This window comes from Erythrolamprus reginae, chromosome 2 (genome assembly GCF_031021105.1).
Source record: "Erythrolamprus reginae isolate rEryReg1 chromosome 2, rEryReg1.hap1, whole genome shotgun sequence".
NCBI classification, from domain to species: domain Eukaryota; kingdom Metazoa; phylum Chordata; class Lepidosauria; order Squamata; family Dipsadidae; genus Erythrolamprus; species Erythrolamprus reginae.
In genome coordinates, this window is record NC_091951.1 from 154,772,535 (window position 1) to 154,790,832 (window position 18,298).

The window sequence follows — 18,298 nt, forward strand, 5'->3', positions numbered from 1 at the left end:
TAAAGTCTCACTTGGCCACATAAATTTTGGGCTAATTTGTGGTCATAAGTCAAGGACTACATGTACCTTCTCTCTCTGATTACCGTCTGATCAGTTCTAAATGATGCTTGAAAGTTAGAGTGACAAGATGCCATTGTTTGTTATGAGGCCAGCTGGTAATATTTATTTATTTATTTATTTATTTATTTATTTATTTATTCTATCTATCTATCTATCTATCTATCTATCTATCTATCTATCTATCTATTTATTAGATTTGTATGCCGCCCCTCTCCATAGACTCGGGGTGGCTCACAACAATAACAACAATGTAAGAACAAATCTAATAATTTAAAAAACGCTAAAACCCCATTATTAAAAGCAAACATACACACAAACTATGTGGGGTGTTATTCCTATCTTAAAGTTTGCAGTAGTGTTCAATTCATAAGATGTAATCAAGCTTGTTTAAATTGTGATTATTAAAATTAAATATAATTATATGCTGAAGAATGTTTTAATTTAAATAAGACAGCACTCCTGACCACTGCACTATTTTTATTTTCAGACTCGAATTTTGGTGACCCATGGCATTCATTTTCTGCCTCAGGTGGACTACATTGTAGTGGTTGTGGATGGTAGAATCTCTGAAATGGGATCCTATCAACAGCTTTTGCAACAAAATGGATCTTTTGCAGAATTCCTCCGCAATTATGCACCTGAGGAAGACATAGAAGAAGATGAGCCAACAAGTGATAATACTTTTATTGTTGCTGTTTTAGTTGTGATATGATCAGTCTGTTACATTATGAAAGAATCTCTCTCTGTCTCTCCCTCCCTCCTTATGTATTTATTTTATTTATTTATTTATTTTGTCCAATACATAATACACATTGAAGAGAATAGATATGTAATAATATAAATAAAGAAAAGAATAGAAGAAAAGCTATAAAAGTATAGGTGAACATATTTGAAAGGAAGAAAAGATAAATGAGATAAGGAGAGACAATTGGACAGGGGACGGAAGGCACACTAGTACACTTATGCACGCCCCTTACTGACCTCTAAGGAACCTGGAGAGGTCAATCGTGGATAGTCTAAGGGAAAAATGTTGGGGGTCCTTCTCTTTCTCTTTGAAAAACATCGGAATGTGCACTGACAAAGAGAAGGTATCACAATTACCTCACATTTCAAAATTGTTTAAAACTGAGTAGGCCTAAACACTTGCATATTGATCTAAACAATTTCAACAATTTATCCATTTTTTTAAAATAAGTAAGATAGAAATAGGAAGCTAAATATCTATGGAGATTCTCAGTCACCCAGGTCATGGTTGTCCCAAAGGTGCTTTTTCAAGAAGCAACTGGAACTTTCTGGTTTTTTCCTTGAAGACATTTCACTTCTCATCCAAGAAGCTTCTTCAGTTCTGAAGAATTGCGTTAAGATTTAATCAGAGTTGAAGAAGCTTTTGGGGTGAGACGCGAAACATCAAAGGAAAAAAACCCACCAGAAAGTCCAGTTGCCTCTGGAAAAAGCACCTTTGGGATAAAAATAGGATGTTTCAGGTTTTCCATTAGATATTTTCTTCTGTTTTTTCCACTTCTTTTTCTTATCTATTCCTCCATCACTACGACTTCAAGAATTAGAACAAAGGACACTCCTAAGTAACTTCAGAAATAATTGTTCTACAGCAGTGGTTCTCATCTTGAGGGACGGAACCCCTTTGGGGGTCGCCTAAGACCATGTTGAAATGGCCCATGATGTTAGGAACTAAAGCTTCTATTCTGGTGCCTTGGAACATATTTTTACAATCTGACCAATCAGGCGTTATAGTGGGAGTGTCCCTCTGACCTTCCTGCCAATCAGCTTAAAGCTCTGTTGGGAGAATTGGCGCTAGACCTATGGTTGGGGTATTAAGGGGCCGCAGCATTAGAAAGGTTGAGGACCACTGTTCTACAGTATAGTGCAGCCAAAGATCTCAATGTCTGTGGTTTCTTGCGTTCATTAAGTGTAGGCTCACTCAAATGTGGCAGAGCCAGTATTTCAATGCCCCACCCGCACCCTAATATACTTGATGATGAACCTCGAATGATGCACATTGAAATCCTTTGCGCAACCATATAGGCAATGTTCCCTCTAATTTTTTTTCGGTGTGGGCGGGAAAGTATAGTGTCTGAGCGACAGTCCCTTTGGGACTGGGCGGCATAGAAGTATAAATAAATAAATAAACAAATAAACAAATAAATAAATAAGGAAAAAAATTCCTTCTTTTTTATTAAAAGAACCTAGTAATTAAAAAAAACCAAAATCCATTACTATTAAAAGTAAAACTACCAGCAAAACTATTAGTAATAAAAACAGGCGAGGACTCAGGTTTTTTTCCCTGTTATTATTTAAGTGCTTTTACCATATGCTTTAAATCAAGAGTCACTTCTCTCTCTGTTTCTCTCTCTTTCCTGGCATTTTCTGCCTCAATCATTTTCTTATTTCTCTTCTTTTCTCCTTTTTTCTATCATTTCTCTCTCTCTCTCTCTCTTCCTTCCACTCTTCTCTCTCTCTCTTTCTTCCTATCTCTCACTCTCTTCCTTCCTCTCTCATCTTTCTTTCTTTCTTTCTCTCTCTCTCTCTTTCTCTATCTTGCTTTCTTCCTCTCTCTCACTCTCTTCCTTCCTCTCTCATTTCTTTCTTTCTTTCTTTCTTTCTCTCTCTCTCTTTCTCTATCTTGCTTTGTTCCTCTGTCTCACTCTCTTCCTTCCTCTCTCATCTCTCTATCTCTTTCTTTCTTTCTTTCTTTCCTTCTCTCTCTTTCTCTATCTCTCCCCCTCTTGCTCTCTCTCTTTTTCTCACTTTCCCTCTCTTGTTTTCTTTCTCTCGCTCTTTCTCTCTCGTTCTCTCTCTCTTACTATCTCTCTCTCCCCCCTCTTTCTCTCTCTCTCTCTTTCTTGCTTTCTCTCTATCTTGCTCTATTACTCTCACTCTCGTTCTTCGGAGGCTGGCGAAAGTGATTTACAATGTGGGGCGCGCGGGCCGATGCACGGTCTCCCCATCTCCCTGCCAGCCCGCCCGGAACATTCAAAATAAGAAAACCCTTCGCTCTTACTTTGAATGTTCAAAGTAGATGGGAGATGGGGAGAGCGCGTGCCGGCTGCACCCCACCCGCCCACCTGATCCCCTTCTCTTTCTCCTCCGCTGCAAGAGAGGCGGGGCAGGCATTCTCTGGAGGAGAAAGAGAGGCGGAATCAGGCGGGCGGGGGGCAGCCGGCGCATGCTCTCCCCATCTCCCTGCCAGCCCCCTGGAACATTCAAAATAAGAAAACCCTTCGCTCTTACTTTGAATGTTCAAAGTAGATGGGAGATGGGGAGAGCGCCTCCCCGCCCGCCCCCCCCCCCCCCCGCGCACCCGATTCCGCCTCTCTTTCTCCTCCGGAGAACGCCTGCCCCGCCTCTCTTGCGGGCTGGCAGGGGGATAGGGAGCGCGCGACCGAGGAAAAGGGTGCACGGGGGGTATTTTGGAGCGTGCGCATGCACGCGCGCAGCTTACGGGGATCAGTGCATACAGGTAGTCCTCACCTTACAACAGTTCATTTAGTGATCATTTGAAGTTACAGAGGCACTGAAAAAAAGTGACCTATGGCTCTTTTTCATATTTATGGCCATTGCAGCATCCCCATGGTCAAGTGACCAAAATTCAGACACTTGGCCACTGGCTTGAATTGATGACAGTTCCAGTGTCTCGGGGATCACATGATCCCCTTTTGTGACCTTCAGACAAGCAAGTCAATGGGGCGGCCAGATTCACTTAACAGCTGTGTTACTAACTTAACAACTGTGATGATTCACTTAACAATTGTGGCAAGAAAGGTTGTAAAATGAGGCAAAGTTCACTTAACAGCTGTCTCACTTAGCAACATAAATGTTTTGCTCCATTATGATTCTAAGTCAAGGATTACCTGTAGCTAAGTTTCATTACACTGGGGAACAGCAATTTCGTTCTCTTAAATCTGTGACTTGTTTTCAACTACCTTTTGGCCTCTGGACCCAAAAATAACCACAGTTTTTGTCTATCATGTCAACTTTTTAAGCTACAGGATACCCTCAAAAGCCATACAAATTGTGCATATAAAGGAAAGGAAAGTAAAAACTTACCAAATATACTGTTTACAAAGAATAATTTATAATTACAAAGAATAATAATTCATACAAAGGCTATAATAGTTACTGCAAGTTAAATTGTGTTCATACAAATAGTTTGGTTTTTTTTAAATCAAATGGTCATTATACATATTAAGGTAGAAATTTTCACTTATAGCTTTTTCTGGAGTGTTTAATCTGTGGACTTTCTCGCTTGATGCTCCAACAATAGTCAGCCATCACATGTACATCCCATCTACCTTGATCCCGTGCCTCCATGACCTTCAAATCTTGGTAGAATCGCTCACCCTGCTCATCACTGACTGCACCAAGATTTTCCAGGAAATTAGCAAGATGGCTGGATAAAAAATGCAATTTGATGCTCCTGTTGCAACCTCAAAACCTCATAATTTTCATAAGGTGTAGAGAAAAAACTTGACATGGTCGAAGAAAAACTAACTACAGTTTTGAAACCAGCTTGCCTAATTAACTATAAAAAAGCTCAAAAATCAAACTCAACAGAAACTGTGTTACAAACTGTTCCCCAGTGTTATTGCTCCTTATTCTTTGTGACTGAGAAAGCGCTGAACTCAGACTTTCTAGAAGATAATCTTTTAGAAACTGCATATAATTAAATATTTGTCCCTTTACAGTAACGGAGGACGAAGAGTTTCTGCTTGCTGAAGATACTCTCAGCAACCACACAGATCTGGCAGATAATGAACCAGTCACAAATGAAGTCCGGAAACAGTTCCTAAGGTAAGCCTGGAGTTTATTTTTTAAATGACTAGACTGATTATTTAAATCAAGCATGTGTACTTCATCAGTAATGGATGTTCTTTTTTCTGGGGGGCACAAATCAGGCAGATCAGTGTCATATCTTCAGAAGGTGAATTATCTAGCAAAAAGTCTACCAAAAGAAAACTGTGTGACAAAAAATCCATGGAGTCTCCTATAAAAGGCACTTCTGAGAAACTGATCCAGGCAGAAACTGCTGAAACTGGCACAGTAAGGAACTTTTGCTTAACTTTGACTCTGTTTTGTGGTAGAATTATTCTCCAATTAATTATGTGGGATCTATCCAATGGAAACTGCAGTTTAATGTTTCCAAATGTAAAATAATGCACTTGGGGAAAAGGAATCCTCAATCTGAGTATAGCATTGGCAGTTCTGTGTTAGCAAAAACTTCAGAAGAGAAGGATTTAGGGGTAGTGATTTCTGATAGTCTCAAAATGGTGAACAGTGCAGTCAGGCGGTAGGAAAAGCAAGTAGGATGATTGGCTGCATAGCTAGAGGTATAACAAGCAGGAAGAGGGAGATTGTGATCCCCTTATATAGAGCGCTGGTGAGACCACATTTGGAGTACTGTGTTCAGTTCTGGAGACCTCACCTACAAAAAGATATTGACAAAATTGAACGGGTCCAAAGACGGGCTACAAGAATGGTGGAAGGTCTTAAGCATAAAACGTATCAGGAAAGACTTAATGAACTCCATCTGTATAGTATGGAGGACAGAAGGAAAATGTGATCGAAACATTTAAATATGTTAAAGGGTTAAATAGGGTTCAGGAGGGAAGTGTTTTTAATAGGAAAGTGAACACAAGAACAAGGGGACACAATCTGAAGTTAGTTGGGGGAAAGATCAAAAGCAATATGAGAAAATATTATTTCACTGAAAGAGTAGTAGATCCTTGGAACAAACTTCCAGCAGACGTGGTTGGTAAATCCAGAGTAACCGAATTTAAACATGTCTGGGATAAATATATATCCATTGTAAGATAAAATACAGGAAATAGTATAAGGGCAGACTAGATGGACCATGAGGTCTTTTTCTGCCGTCAGTCTTCTATGTTTCTATGTTTCTATCCCAAAAATGCTTTTTTCAAGACGCATCTGGACTTTCTGGTTTTTCTTTGAAGATGTTTTGCTTCTCATCCAAGAAGCTTCTTCAGAGTTGAAAAAGCTGAAGAAGCTTCTTGGATGAGAAGCGAAACTTCTTCAAAGAAAAACCAGAAAGTCTTGAAAAAAAACACAACACCTTTGGGACAACCATGAGTTTCCATAGACATATGTGGGATCTAGAATATGAGCAGACAAAAGAATGTGGCTTTTGGAGAGGTTTAGCAGCTTAGAAGAGGATCTTGAAACTTACCGTTTTAAAGATATTTCTTGCCCTAATTTTTGGTGGGTTTTTTTAAAAATAAACTTTTTAAAGCCTTCTACCAAATTGTTCATGTTTTGTTGCCCAGATGATAGAACTACCACCCCCCTTACTGATTTTCATAATTAGTGTTCAAAGAGATTCTCCAGGCTGTAAAAGTGATCCAGAGATTTTAGGGTTATAGGTCACCCACAGTTGTTTTATGATGAGGAAAAAGAATAATTAAACTTTTGCATCAGCAATAACAAATGAAGAATCGAGGCATGGTTGCAGGTACTCTAAGGCAGTGTTTCCCAACCTTGGCAACTTGAAGATATTTTGACTTCAACTCCCAGAATTCCCCAGCCAGCAAATGCTGGCTGGGGAATTCTGGGAGTTGAAGTCCAGATACCTTCAAGTTGCCAAGGTTGGGAAACACTGCTCTAAGGTATCCTAGAAAGTGGATTCATAGCAGAGTCCATGCACTGATATTCTGAGACAATAGGCTGGAGTTTGCTTTAGAATTATATTGTACTACTGCCGAATTTAAGAAGCTGCTTTGGCCAGTTTGATAATAGGTACGCTGCTGTGATTGTCTTTGTTCTTGATATGAAACATAGCTACAGAAAATCTCTTTAATGCTTTAATTTGGCCATTTCATAAATATTATAGAAGCTTACTTTATCTAGATTTGTAACAAATTTATTTTCCGGATCAAATCTTTAATGTACTTCTATTCAGGAATTTCCTTTGTTTCAGCTATGGGGTTTTTTTTCTCAAAATAATCCACATGTGATAATATTCAAACTTCCAATTTTTCAATTATTCTTGCAAGTTGCTATTATTAGTATATGTATTTTTCATCTGCAGTATATAAATATTTATTTTCCATCAATTTACAGGTCAAGTTTACTGTTTTCTGGCAATACATGAAGGCTGTTGGTCCTCTTATTTCTTTGTTCATATGCTTCCTGTATTCCTGTCAAAATGGTGCTGCAATTGGGGCCAATGTATGGCTCAGTGTGTGGACCAATGATAAAGTGATAAATGGGACTCAAGAGAAAGTGAAAATGCGAATTGGAGTCTATGCTGCCCTGGGTATCTTGCAAGGTAATTGTATCATGTGTTTCTGCCCATCTCTAGAGAGCAATTATTCAAATTCCTGGTTAAGAGTGTTGATATAACTATTTTAAAATAGTGATAATTGTGGTTTCTAGCATTCTTGAATACTTACTACAAAAACCCTTGGAAAAGACAATGAACAAAATACTAAACACTTATGTTGTACAGCATCCTTTTATTGCATTGTGGCAGCACCCCATTTTGACCAGCAGACCTTTTATATCCTTCCTTTACCCCAAGCAACAATGAGGTCCCCATTCAGTGCTTTCACCCCGGAAGCATTTCAGCGCTCCCGACATGCCTGTAGTGGTAGTAATAGATACTAAGAGAGGAGATATTGTGGTCTGCAAAAAAAAACAAAGGAGACACTAAGGAGTATATTTCTAATTCAGGATTGAAATCGGGGGTCCTTGGTGCTCTCTCAGCTCGCTTGTTTTCTTGCAGATGTTTGATTACTCAAAACTAAGTATCATTATCAGCACTGATGACGTTATCTAGTTTGGGTAAGCTCAGAGGACACCAAAGACCCCTCGCAAAGAAGACAGATAGACTAACAATGTAGTGACATTCTGCATATAAAGGAACCCTCAGAGAGGGTTTGCAACTTGGGCATCCTCCTCGATCCACAGCTCACATTAGAGAAACATCTTTCAGCTGTGGTGAGGGGGGCGTTCGCCCAGGTTCGCCTGGTGCACCAGTTGCAACCCTATCTGGACCGGGACTCACTGCTCACAGTCCCTCATGCCCTCATCACCTCGAGGCTCAACTATTGTAACGCTCTCTACATGGGGCTACCTTTGAAAAGTTTTCAGAAACACTTTTTCGGGGTGATCGGAATGCAGAATTATCAGGAATTATCAGGGGAAAAAAGGGGAGGAGGCTTATGTATATATATCAACAACAGCTGGTCTCAAGACATCACCATTATACAAAAGTTCTGTGATGAAAACTTGGAGTCTTTAATTATTAATTGCAAACCCTTTTATTCTCCTCGTGAGATTCATTCCTTCTTAATTTCTACAATTTACATCCCTCCCCAAGCATCTGTACAAAAGGCACTAAAAACCCTAGCTGATCAGATTATGGAGGCTGAAGCCAAATACCCTGATTCACTGGCCATTATTTTGGGAGATTTTAACAAGGCAAACTTAAGAGATGAGCTACCAAAATACTTTCAACATGTAAATTGTCCCACCAGAGGCAGTAATATCTTAGACCATTGTTACACAGCTGTAAAAAATGCATACAGGGCTTTACCAAGAGCAGCTGTGGGCCATTCTGATCATTGCATGATTCACCTTGTACCTGCTTACAAACAAAGATTTAAAGCCACAAAACCGATAATTAAATCAGTGAGGACTTGGACTGAGGAAGCAAAGTTAAAGCTACAGGCTTGCTTTGACTGCACAGACTGGAATATTTTTAAAGACACCTCTGCAGATCTAGATGAACTCACAGATATTGTAACATCATATGTCAGCTTCTGTGAAGACCTATGTGTACCACCAACCAGGAACTTGAAAATATACAGTAACAATAAACCTTGGTTCACAGCCAAACTCAAGCAGTTACGTCATTCCAAAGAGGAAGCCTACAGAAAAGGTGATAGAATGCTGTACAATCAGGCCAGAAATATATTAACAAGGGAGATCAGAGCAGCAAAAAGGAACTACTCTGAAAAGCTAAAGAATCAATTCTCAACAAATGAACCAGCAAACATGTGGAAAACTCTCAAAAACATCACCTGTTACAGCAAACCACCTTCCCAAGCTGAAGGAGATCAGCAATTGGCAGATGACCTGAATGTGTTCTACTGCAGGTTTGAAAAGAAACCTCAACCACTTATGTGCACAACCTCCATCCCAGACACACCAACAACAGCTAAATCTTCTACAACTGAACCCATCCCATTGTGTTTACAACCCCTAGTGATCACAGAAAAGGAAGTGAAAGATCTATTTCTCAGACAGAAGCCTGGAAAAGCACCAGGCCCAGACAAGATAACTCCTTCTTGCTTAAAAGTCTGTGCTGACCAATTGGCCCCCATCTTCACCCAAATCTTCAACAAATCACTAGAGTTGTGCTATGTTCCTTCCTGCTTCAAACGCTCGACTATCATCCCAGTGCCAAAGAAGCCCTCCATCAAGGAACTGAATGACTACAGACCAGTTGCTCTAACATCTGTAGTTATGAAAACCTTTGAAAGGCTAGTGATGTTCCATTTGAAAGCCATCACGGATCCACTGTTAGACCCCCTGCAATTTGCATACCGAGCAAATAGATCAACAGATGATGCTGTTAATATGGCTCTACACTACATCCTTCAACATCTTGAATCTCCAATGACCTACGCCAGGGTCCTCTTTGTGGACTTCAGTTCAGCATTCAATACCATCGTACCGAACATTCTCTTAACCAAACTAAATCAGCTAGCGGTACCTGAACACACTTGTAAGTGGATCACAAGCTTCCTAACAGACAGGAAGCAGCAGGTGAAGCTAGGAAAAATCACATCAGATATATCTACGATTAGCACAGGTGCCCCCCAAGGCTGTGTACTCTCACCACTTCTCTTCTCTCTATACACTAATGACTGCATCTCATACGATCCATCTGTTAAACTACTAAAGTTTGCAGATGATACAACAGTGATCGGACTCATTCGAGACAATGATGAATCCGCATACAGACGGGAAGTTGAACAACTATCCTTGTGGTGTGACCAGAACAATCTAGAACTGAACACACTCAAAACCGTAGAAATGGTGGTAGACTTTAAGAGAAACCCTTCCACCTCTCACAATACTAGACAACACAGTATCAACAGTAGAGACCTTCAAATTTCTAGGTTCTATCATATCTCAAAATGGTCACCTAACATCAAAAACATCATCAAAAAAGCACAACAAAGAATTTTCTTTCTGCGCTAGCTCAGGAAGCTCAAACTGCCCAAGGAGCTGCTGATTCAGTTCTACAGAGGAATCATTGAGTCTGTCATCTGCACCTCTATAACTGTCTGGTTTGGTGCTGCAACCCAACAGGACCGACACAGACTTCAGAGGATAATCAGAATTGCAGAAAAAACAATTGCTGCCAATCTGCCTTCCATTGAGGACCTGTATACTGCACGAGTCAAAAAGAGGGTGGGTAAAATATTTACTGACCCCTCGCATCCTGGACACAAATTGTTTCAACTCCTACCCTCAAAACGTCGCTACAGAGTACTGCACACCAAGACAACTAGACACAAGAACAGTTTTTCCCCAAACGCCATCACTCTACTAAACAAATAATTCCCTCAAAACTGTCAGACTTTCTACTAAATCTGCACTTCTATTCTACTAGTTTTTCTCATCATTCCTATCACCCATTTCCTCCCATGTTGACTGTATGACTGTAACTTGTTGCGTATATCCTAAGATTTTTATTAATATTGCTTCTTCATTGCTTATTTGACCCCTATGACAATCATTAAGTGTTGTATCACATGATTCTTGACAAATGTATATTTTATTTTATGTACGTTGAGAGCATATGCACCAAGACAAATTCCTTGTGTGTCCAATCACACTTGGCCAATAAAAATTCTATTCTATTCTATTCTATTCTATTCTAAACTTCAGATCGTGCAGAATGCAGCTGCGAGAGCAATCATGGGCTTTCCCAAATATGCCCATGTTACACCAGTCTGCATTGGTTGCCGATCAGTTTCTGGTCACAATTCAAAGTGTTGGTTATGACCTATAAAGCCCTTCATGGCACCAGACCAAATTATCTCAGGGACCGCCTTCTGCTGCACGAATCCCAGCGACCAGTTAGGTCCCACAGAGTGGGTCTTCTCCAGGTCCCGTCAACTAAACAATGTTGCTTGGCAGGACCCAGGGGAAGAGCCTTCTCTGTGGCGGCCCCGGCCCTCTGGAAACAACTCCCCCCAGAGATCAGAATTGCCTCCACCTTCCTTGCCTTTTGTAAGCTGCTTAAAACCCACCTCTGCCGCCAGGCATGGGGGAATTGAGATCCTCTTTCCCCCTAGGCCTTTACAATTTTATGCATGGTATGTCTGTATGTATGTTTGGTTTTTATAATACAGTGAACCCTCGATCATCGCGAGGGTTCCGTTCCAGGACTCCAAGCGATGATCGATTTTTCGCGAAGTAGCGGTGCGGAAGTAAAAACACCATCTGCGCATGTGCAGATGGTGTTTTTACTTCCACCGCCGCCCGCAGCGCGTTGCTGGGGAGCGCGCGCGCGTTGCTGGGGCTGCTCCCCAGCTGGGGAGCGGATCTGGGGTTTCCCCAAGCGCGCGCGAGTTGCTGGGGCCGCTTCCCAGCTGGGGAGCGGATCTGGGGTTTCCCCAAGTGCGCGCGCGTTGCTGGGGCCGCTTCCCAGCTGGGGAGCGGAGCCAGGGTTTCCCCAAGCGGGCGCGCGTTGCTGGGGCTGCTCCCCAGCTGGGGAGCGGATCTGGGGTTTCCCCAAGCGCGCGCGCGTTGCTGGGGCCGCTTCCCAGCTGGGGAGCAGCCCCAGCAACGCGCGCGCGCTTGGAGAAACCCCGGCTCTGCTCCCCAGCTGGGGAGCGGCTCCAGCAACGCGCGCGCGCTTGGGGAAACCCCAGATCCGCTCCCCAGCTGGGGAGCGGCCCCAGCAACGCGCGCGCGCTTGGAGAAACCCTGGCTCCGCTCCCCAGCTGGGGAGCGGCCCCAGCAACGCGCGCGCGCTTGGGGAAACCCCAGCTCCGCTCCCCAGCTGGGCAGCGGAGCTGGGGTGTCCCCGCGCGTGCCGCCCGCCCACCCACGCCGTTGCTCGCGCCGCCGCTGGGGTCTTACGGGGCAAGAGGGGAAAGACCCAGGGAAGCCGCCTAGCTTCCCAGCTGGGGAACTCCACCATCTACGCACACATGCGCAGATGGTGGAGTTTACTTCCGGGTTTAAAACTCGCGAAATAGCCCTTTCGCGATGCTTGAGGACGCGAAACTCGAGGGTTCACTGTAATGGGTTTTTAACTGTTTTTAGCATTGGATTATTATTATATGCTGTTTTATTATTGCTGTTAGTCGCCCCGAGTCTCTGGAGAAGGGCGGCATACAAATCCAATTAATAATAATAATAATAATAATAATAATAATAATAATAATAATAATAATAATAATATAAAACAGAATTTCTAAGGATTTTGGGATACAACGCGATTAACATCTCCCTCCTATTGTCTCCTCTTTTGCAACAGGGCTCTTTGTTTTGATCTCCTCTTTTTCCCTAGCCATGGCTGGCATCAAGGCAGCCCGTATTCTGCATGCAGGATTGCTAGAAAATAAGCTTCACACTCCGCAGTCTTTCTACGATACAACTCCAACGGGGCGAATCATTAACCGCTTTTCGAAGGACATCTATGTGATTGATGAAGTGATACCGCCAACCATACTGATGTTTCTTGGAACCTTCTTTAATTCTGTATCCACAATGATTGTGATCATAGCAAGCACTCCACTGTTTGCTGTGGTTATAATACCTTTAGCAGTTTTGTATTATTTTGCACAGGTAATGCACGTCATTCCCCCCCCCCTTTTGTTAACCTCGTTATTTGCATGATTATTTTCAAAATACTAGAAACCTGAGCAAATAATGTATTCTTTCAATGTGAAATAATCAATCTGTTTAATACTTACATAATTGCATACTTTCCTGGGTGCAGTTCCTTTGAAACACAGAAGCCAGCTCTTCTGTCTGAAGGAAATCTCAGTTACCATGTTTTTCAGAGTATAAGATGCACCAAGACACACCTTACTTTTGGGGGAGGAAAATAGGGGCGGGGAATCTGGCTAGCATCCTTAGTCTGTTCAGCTTCAGCACATTATTTTATCCCCTGATTAGGGCTGAAAAAGCCTTTTTCAGAGGGAATAGGAATGAAAGCAAGCCTGCAAAGACTTAGGGCAGGAAAAACTGCTTAGGAGGGAGTGGGAATTTTTAAAAAAGCAGCAAAGAGGAAAATTGTTAGTACCACGTTAGGGCTGAAAAGCACCACCTTTTCAGAGGTAGGAACGAAAACAAGCCTGCAAAGACTTGGGGCTTGAAAAACCTTTGGGAGGAATAGGAAGCCAGGAAGATCATTAGCACCTAGTTAGAGCTGGGGAAAAGGCTTAGAAAAAGCTACGTTCAAAGAATAAGACTCGCCCAAATTTTCAGCCTCTTTTAGGGAGGAAAAAGGTGCATTTTATACTCCGAAAAATACAGTAGGTTTACAAGACTGAAACTTATTCACAATCATTTACTTATTTCCCTATTCTAAGTATTTTTGCTATTGTAATCTTTCTAAAAATAATTTTCCCTTCCCCTTGCTGATCTAGCAGTGGTAGAAAATGCTTACCAGTAGAAACCAAAATAATTTTTTTAAAAAATTAAAAAACCATTAAACATCATCAACATAAAAGCAGTTGCTAGCATTTAAAAGATTTTTTAATAAACCAGAAACAGTACAGAAGAAAAATGGAAGATAATTTTAATCACCACTGGTACAGATCACTTTAGCATTGTTTTGGCTTTTATATATACTGTACAGTATATATAATGTAATGAAGATTTGATATTAACAGTGGGAAAAGAATCTTATCATAATAAGTTAAGATTTCTTTTCCTGCCTCCTGAATTCTATAACTGGAAGGCTTGTGTACAAAATCATTATTCTTCAGTGATATTGATGCAGCTAACATACTAGGATGGAGTGGAGTGATGGTGAAATGTGTATTTGAAATCTCTTCCAGAAAATAGATTATACCCTCATAATCAACGTCAGACTAGTTTTTCTTCAGAAGTTGTTTTTCAGTCTATAAGATATTCCCATACTTAGAGCATTCAAGCATGTAAACATCAGTTGAAACTAAAATGGCACCGCTCAGAAAAAGCTTTACTATTGATTCTGATGTCTCATAGGCTTTCCCAAGATTTAATGAGACAAATCCCAAAGAATTAGATACAGCTTATTTTTCCAAGGCCTTTCTCATTTGGGAACTGTATTGGTTACCTATGATGTCACAATCTTGATATCTGAGATCAAATATGTAAAATGTTTTAAGACGTGTTTTGTTCTGTGTTGTTGTTTTTTCCCAACATAATGTTTTTGAACCGGTAATGGCAGCGGTTCTATGTAGCTACATCTCGTCAATTAAAGCGGCTGGAATCCGTTAGCAGATCCCCCATATATTCACATTTTTCGGAGACAGTCACAGGAGCCAGCATCATCCGAGCATACAAAAGAGAGAAGTGTTTTATTTACACCAATGACACAAAGGTGAATGACAATCAGAAAAGTTACTATCCTGGAATTGTAGCCAACAGGTAAAGTTGTTTTTAAAGTTGTTTTTAATGTCAGCCTCTTATTTGAAAAGACAAGTAGTTCCAAATAAAGTGTGTAATCTGTACTAAAGATATTTTCTCATTTACTAGGTGGCTGGGAGTTAGAGTTGAATTTGTGGGAAACTGCGTAGTATTATTTGCAGCCATTTTTGCCGTACTAAGTAAAAACAATTTGAGCGCTGGCCTCGTTGGACTTTCTGTATCTTACGCACTTCAGGTGTGTATAATACATCGCTCATATTAAAAGTGGAAGTGAACCCTCATTATAATGTGATCCTTTCATTGACATTTTCTATCCCTCTTTCTCTCTCCCTCTCTCCCTCTCTCCCTCCCCTTTTTTTTGTGCCAAAGTAAAAATATATGAAGATTTTGAATGAACAGCAGTGGGGTGGCCTCTTTATGTCTTGGATTGTGCCTACTTAGGAAGCAATAATGAGCAGGACAGTGATTCCCATGGAGTATAACTAGATCATGTACATGAGAGGCATGTTAACTGAAGATTGAACATTTGGGAAAATAAAATGTTTGCTTGGTACCCAAGAGACATTAACACAAGTACCAAGTAATCCGAGTTTTGGCATACAAATCTAATTAATTAATTATTATTGTTGTTGTTGTTGTTGTTGTTGCTGCTGCTGCTGCTACTACTACTACTACTACTATGCACAAGTTCTCCATGTGGATGATAATATAGTTGAAAATGTCTCTCCTCTGCCATCTTCTGGACATCTTGTCCCATTTTGGAGATGTAGCTGGAATTATAGTTCTTACCCTACATGCCCAGGGCCTTGTTGCTAACTATGTTTCCTGGGCTTAGAAATCAGACTCTTAGTCCAGCCTCAGCCTGAGTAGCTTAGTCCGGGGGTAGGCAAAGTTGTCTCTTCTATGACTTGTGGACTTCAATTCCCAGAAATCCTGAGCCAATCATGCTAGCTCAGGAATTCTGGGAGTTGAAGTCCACATGCCATAGAAGAGCCAACTTTGCCTATCCCTGGCTTAATCCAATAGAAGAGATAATTATAAACAAGAAGTAGTCTAGACTCAAATCAAGGTAGAATTTTTTTTCTGGGAAGAAAAAGCCAATGGCAATAATAGAAGCAATTGCAGGGTGAAGTATTGTAAGGAGGCTGGAAACAGAAAGGAAAAAAGTTCAGACCTCAGCAGTCAAGAGATAATGGGTGATGTTAGAATATCTAGGTAATAAACCTTCAACAAACTTTAAGCAGAGTAAGTGTAGCAATGTGGGTTAGTCAGTCAATGAATCAGACTTAGTACAAAATAGAACAATATTATTATGTACAAATAGGCAAATAAACAAAAGTAGTTACACAGTCCAATATCATACACATATAATCCTAATAATGGTTTACAAACCAGGCTATCGCACACAGCAAAATACATACACAGCAAGTATAAATCTCTCTAGTATAAACTCCCCCAAGGGGAACATCATTGGCTCCCTCTTGTGGCCAACCAGCAAATGACTCTTAAAGGTACAGTCGTAAACTTACATTGTTAGCTTCTGTATTGCAACACCCAACATAATTACATACAGTATACTAACAGGTGAGTCATTTGACAGCTTATCTTATAAACAACAACTTGGTCCAGATGGAAAGAAATCTGGGGGGAAAACATTTCACAATCTTCCCTGACTCTGGGTTGTCCTTGTTTATTTAATCTTGCCCTGCTGTGTGGGCTTCACATGCAAGTTAGTAGGAAGTGACAGTGATTGCTACAGACCAAGATAGCAATCTGTGGTGGTAAATAAACCAGAATGCATGGGGGGGGATTTTCCTCCTTTAACTGGGCCTGTCTAAGGTTGTTCTGCTTGTATTTGAGGAGAAACCATGTTAAGATTTACTGTTTGCTTCCACATCTTTTCTAACAAAAGGCCTTTAGTTAACAACAGCATATTACGAAAGCTATCAGACTGCACAATCTGTCAGGGATTTAACTTCACTTTTAGTATGGAGGTGGGGAGAAGACATCTGTTTGGCTAAGAGCAGGGTGGATTATGTGGCCCTGAAATTGAAAAGCAAAAAAATTGGGCTCAGGCACAGTATTAACAAAGTGCATTCAGAAACAGCAATCTGCAGTAGTGAAATTGCTTGTGAAATGTGGGACTTACAGCATCTGGAAAGATCAAAGGATTTGAATTGGGCCTCCCAGCCTTAAAAGCTATTAAAGTTGAGATTGTGGCAAGAGGAAGCAGATCGATTGAATCTCTATCCCAGGTAACAATAAGGTCAGATTGGCAAAGCAATTAATTCTAGCCTTACTTATTTTTAAATGGAATGTAAGAAGCAATACAAGCCTTAGATAGTTTCAGTATAATTAAAGATACAGTAGTAAAGATACTGTGGTTTAGAGAAAGTTTCTGTCCCTATTTCCTTATTTAGTTTTCATTTTTATTCTGCGTTTAAGTCCCAGCACTGCACAAGTTCAAAACAGACACAAACACAGAAAAAAAAGAAATACAAACTAAAGATATCAGTTCTTAATCGCTGAATATTGGCATAATAAGTACCTCATGTGGAAACTTGAAGAAAAAGCTCCAAAGGATTAATCTTTCAATTTTGTTGGCATATAACTGGAAGCTACTCCGCCTTCCCATCTGAAGTTTCAGCCTTGGTCCTCTTGTGACATTGTGCTCCCTACAGATAATGTTGGTATTAGCGGGGCCTTTCCAAGCAGGGAATCCTCTTTCTCTACAAAGAAGATAGATTATAAGTATTGGAAATGTTGATCACCACATAACATTTGGATTTACGGCCTTATCTTTTAAAAATACACTATGGAAAAATATTGCTTAATTTTATTTTAGAAATATCTCTGCCAATGGTAGATACAGTATCTGGGTTACTTTTTTTTAGCCACAATTGCTTTCTCACACAGGTCATACTTTTTTTTAATCCTTGTGTAGGTGACAATGTCTCTGAACTGGATGGTACGGATGACATCTGATCTGGAAAGCAACATTGTGGCTGTGGAAAGAGTGAAAGAATACTCTGAAAATGAAACTGAGGTGAGTTCCGCAATGGGGGAAACTACTTCTCAAAAAACAAGCTGCAGTGTGTGTGTTTGTGTGTGTGTGTGTGTGTCAAATGTTTTTTTTAGCTGGAATTTTAAAATTAAGGGAGACTAGGATGGTCCCATTTCGGCCTTGTTCTGGCCTCATCAGCTAGCCATACCCTTCCTTACTGGGATTTGATCTGGTGGACTCTGCCTTGTAAGGCAGAGAATTAGCAGTTGAGCTATCAGACCTGATCCCTTCCAGCTCTGTACCAGGGAGGGGCTATATGTTTTTTTATGTCGGATCACCCTGGTATATTGAAGGAACGTCACAGCTCCTTTTTGCCTCTAGGCCCAACCCAGGACCATTTCAAGGCAGTTAATTTATTCATAGCCGACAACTATATTCTGTATGTGTCAAATGTTTTTTTTAGCTGGAATTTTAAAATTGAGGGAGACTGGGATGGTCCCATTTTGGCCTTGTTCTGGCCTCATCAGCTAGTTCCTCATCAGTAATTCCTCTATTGACTGGGATTAATTTAGTGCTACATATTTCAGGTTCCTC

The 18,298-nt window shown here is 40.8% G+C and overlaps 1 protein-coding gene across 8 annotated transcripts in view; it reads left to right on the forward strand.

Moving 5' to 3' along the window:
- ABCC3 (ATP binding cassette subfamily C member 3) overlaps window positions 1-18,298 on the forward strand; it is a 221,676-nt gene that overhangs the window by 193,022 nt on the left and 10,356 nt on the right. For 4 of the 8 annotated variants that reach the window (XR_011558081.1, XM_070740012.1, XM_070740010.1 and 1 more), the window contains 8 exons: window positions 548-731; window positions 4,764-4,869; window positions 4,974-5,118; window positions 7,153-7,360; window positions 12,596-12,906; window positions 14,501-14,700; window positions 14,809-14,935; window positions 17,645-17,746. Coding sequence is in view for 7 of the 8 variants with exons in the window: in XM_070740012.1 (XP_070596113.1) it covers window positions 548-731; window positions 4,764-4,869; window positions 4,974-5,118; window positions 7,153-7,360; window positions 12,596-12,906; window positions 14,501-14,700; window positions 14,809-14,935; window positions 17,645-17,746 (1,383 nt within the window). In the remaining variant the exon portion in view is untranslated. Of the gene's footprint in view, window positions 1-547; window positions 732-4,763; window positions 4,870-4,973; window positions 5,119-7,152; window positions 7,361-12,595; window positions 12,907-14,500; window positions 14,701-14,808; window positions 14,936-16,262; window positions 16,285-16,653; window positions 16,967-17,367; window positions 17,387-17,644; window positions 17,747-18,298 lie in introns of those variants that run through there. The other 4 variants (XM_070740015.1, XM_070740013.1, XM_070740014.1 and 1 more) reach the window with 4 other exon arrangements.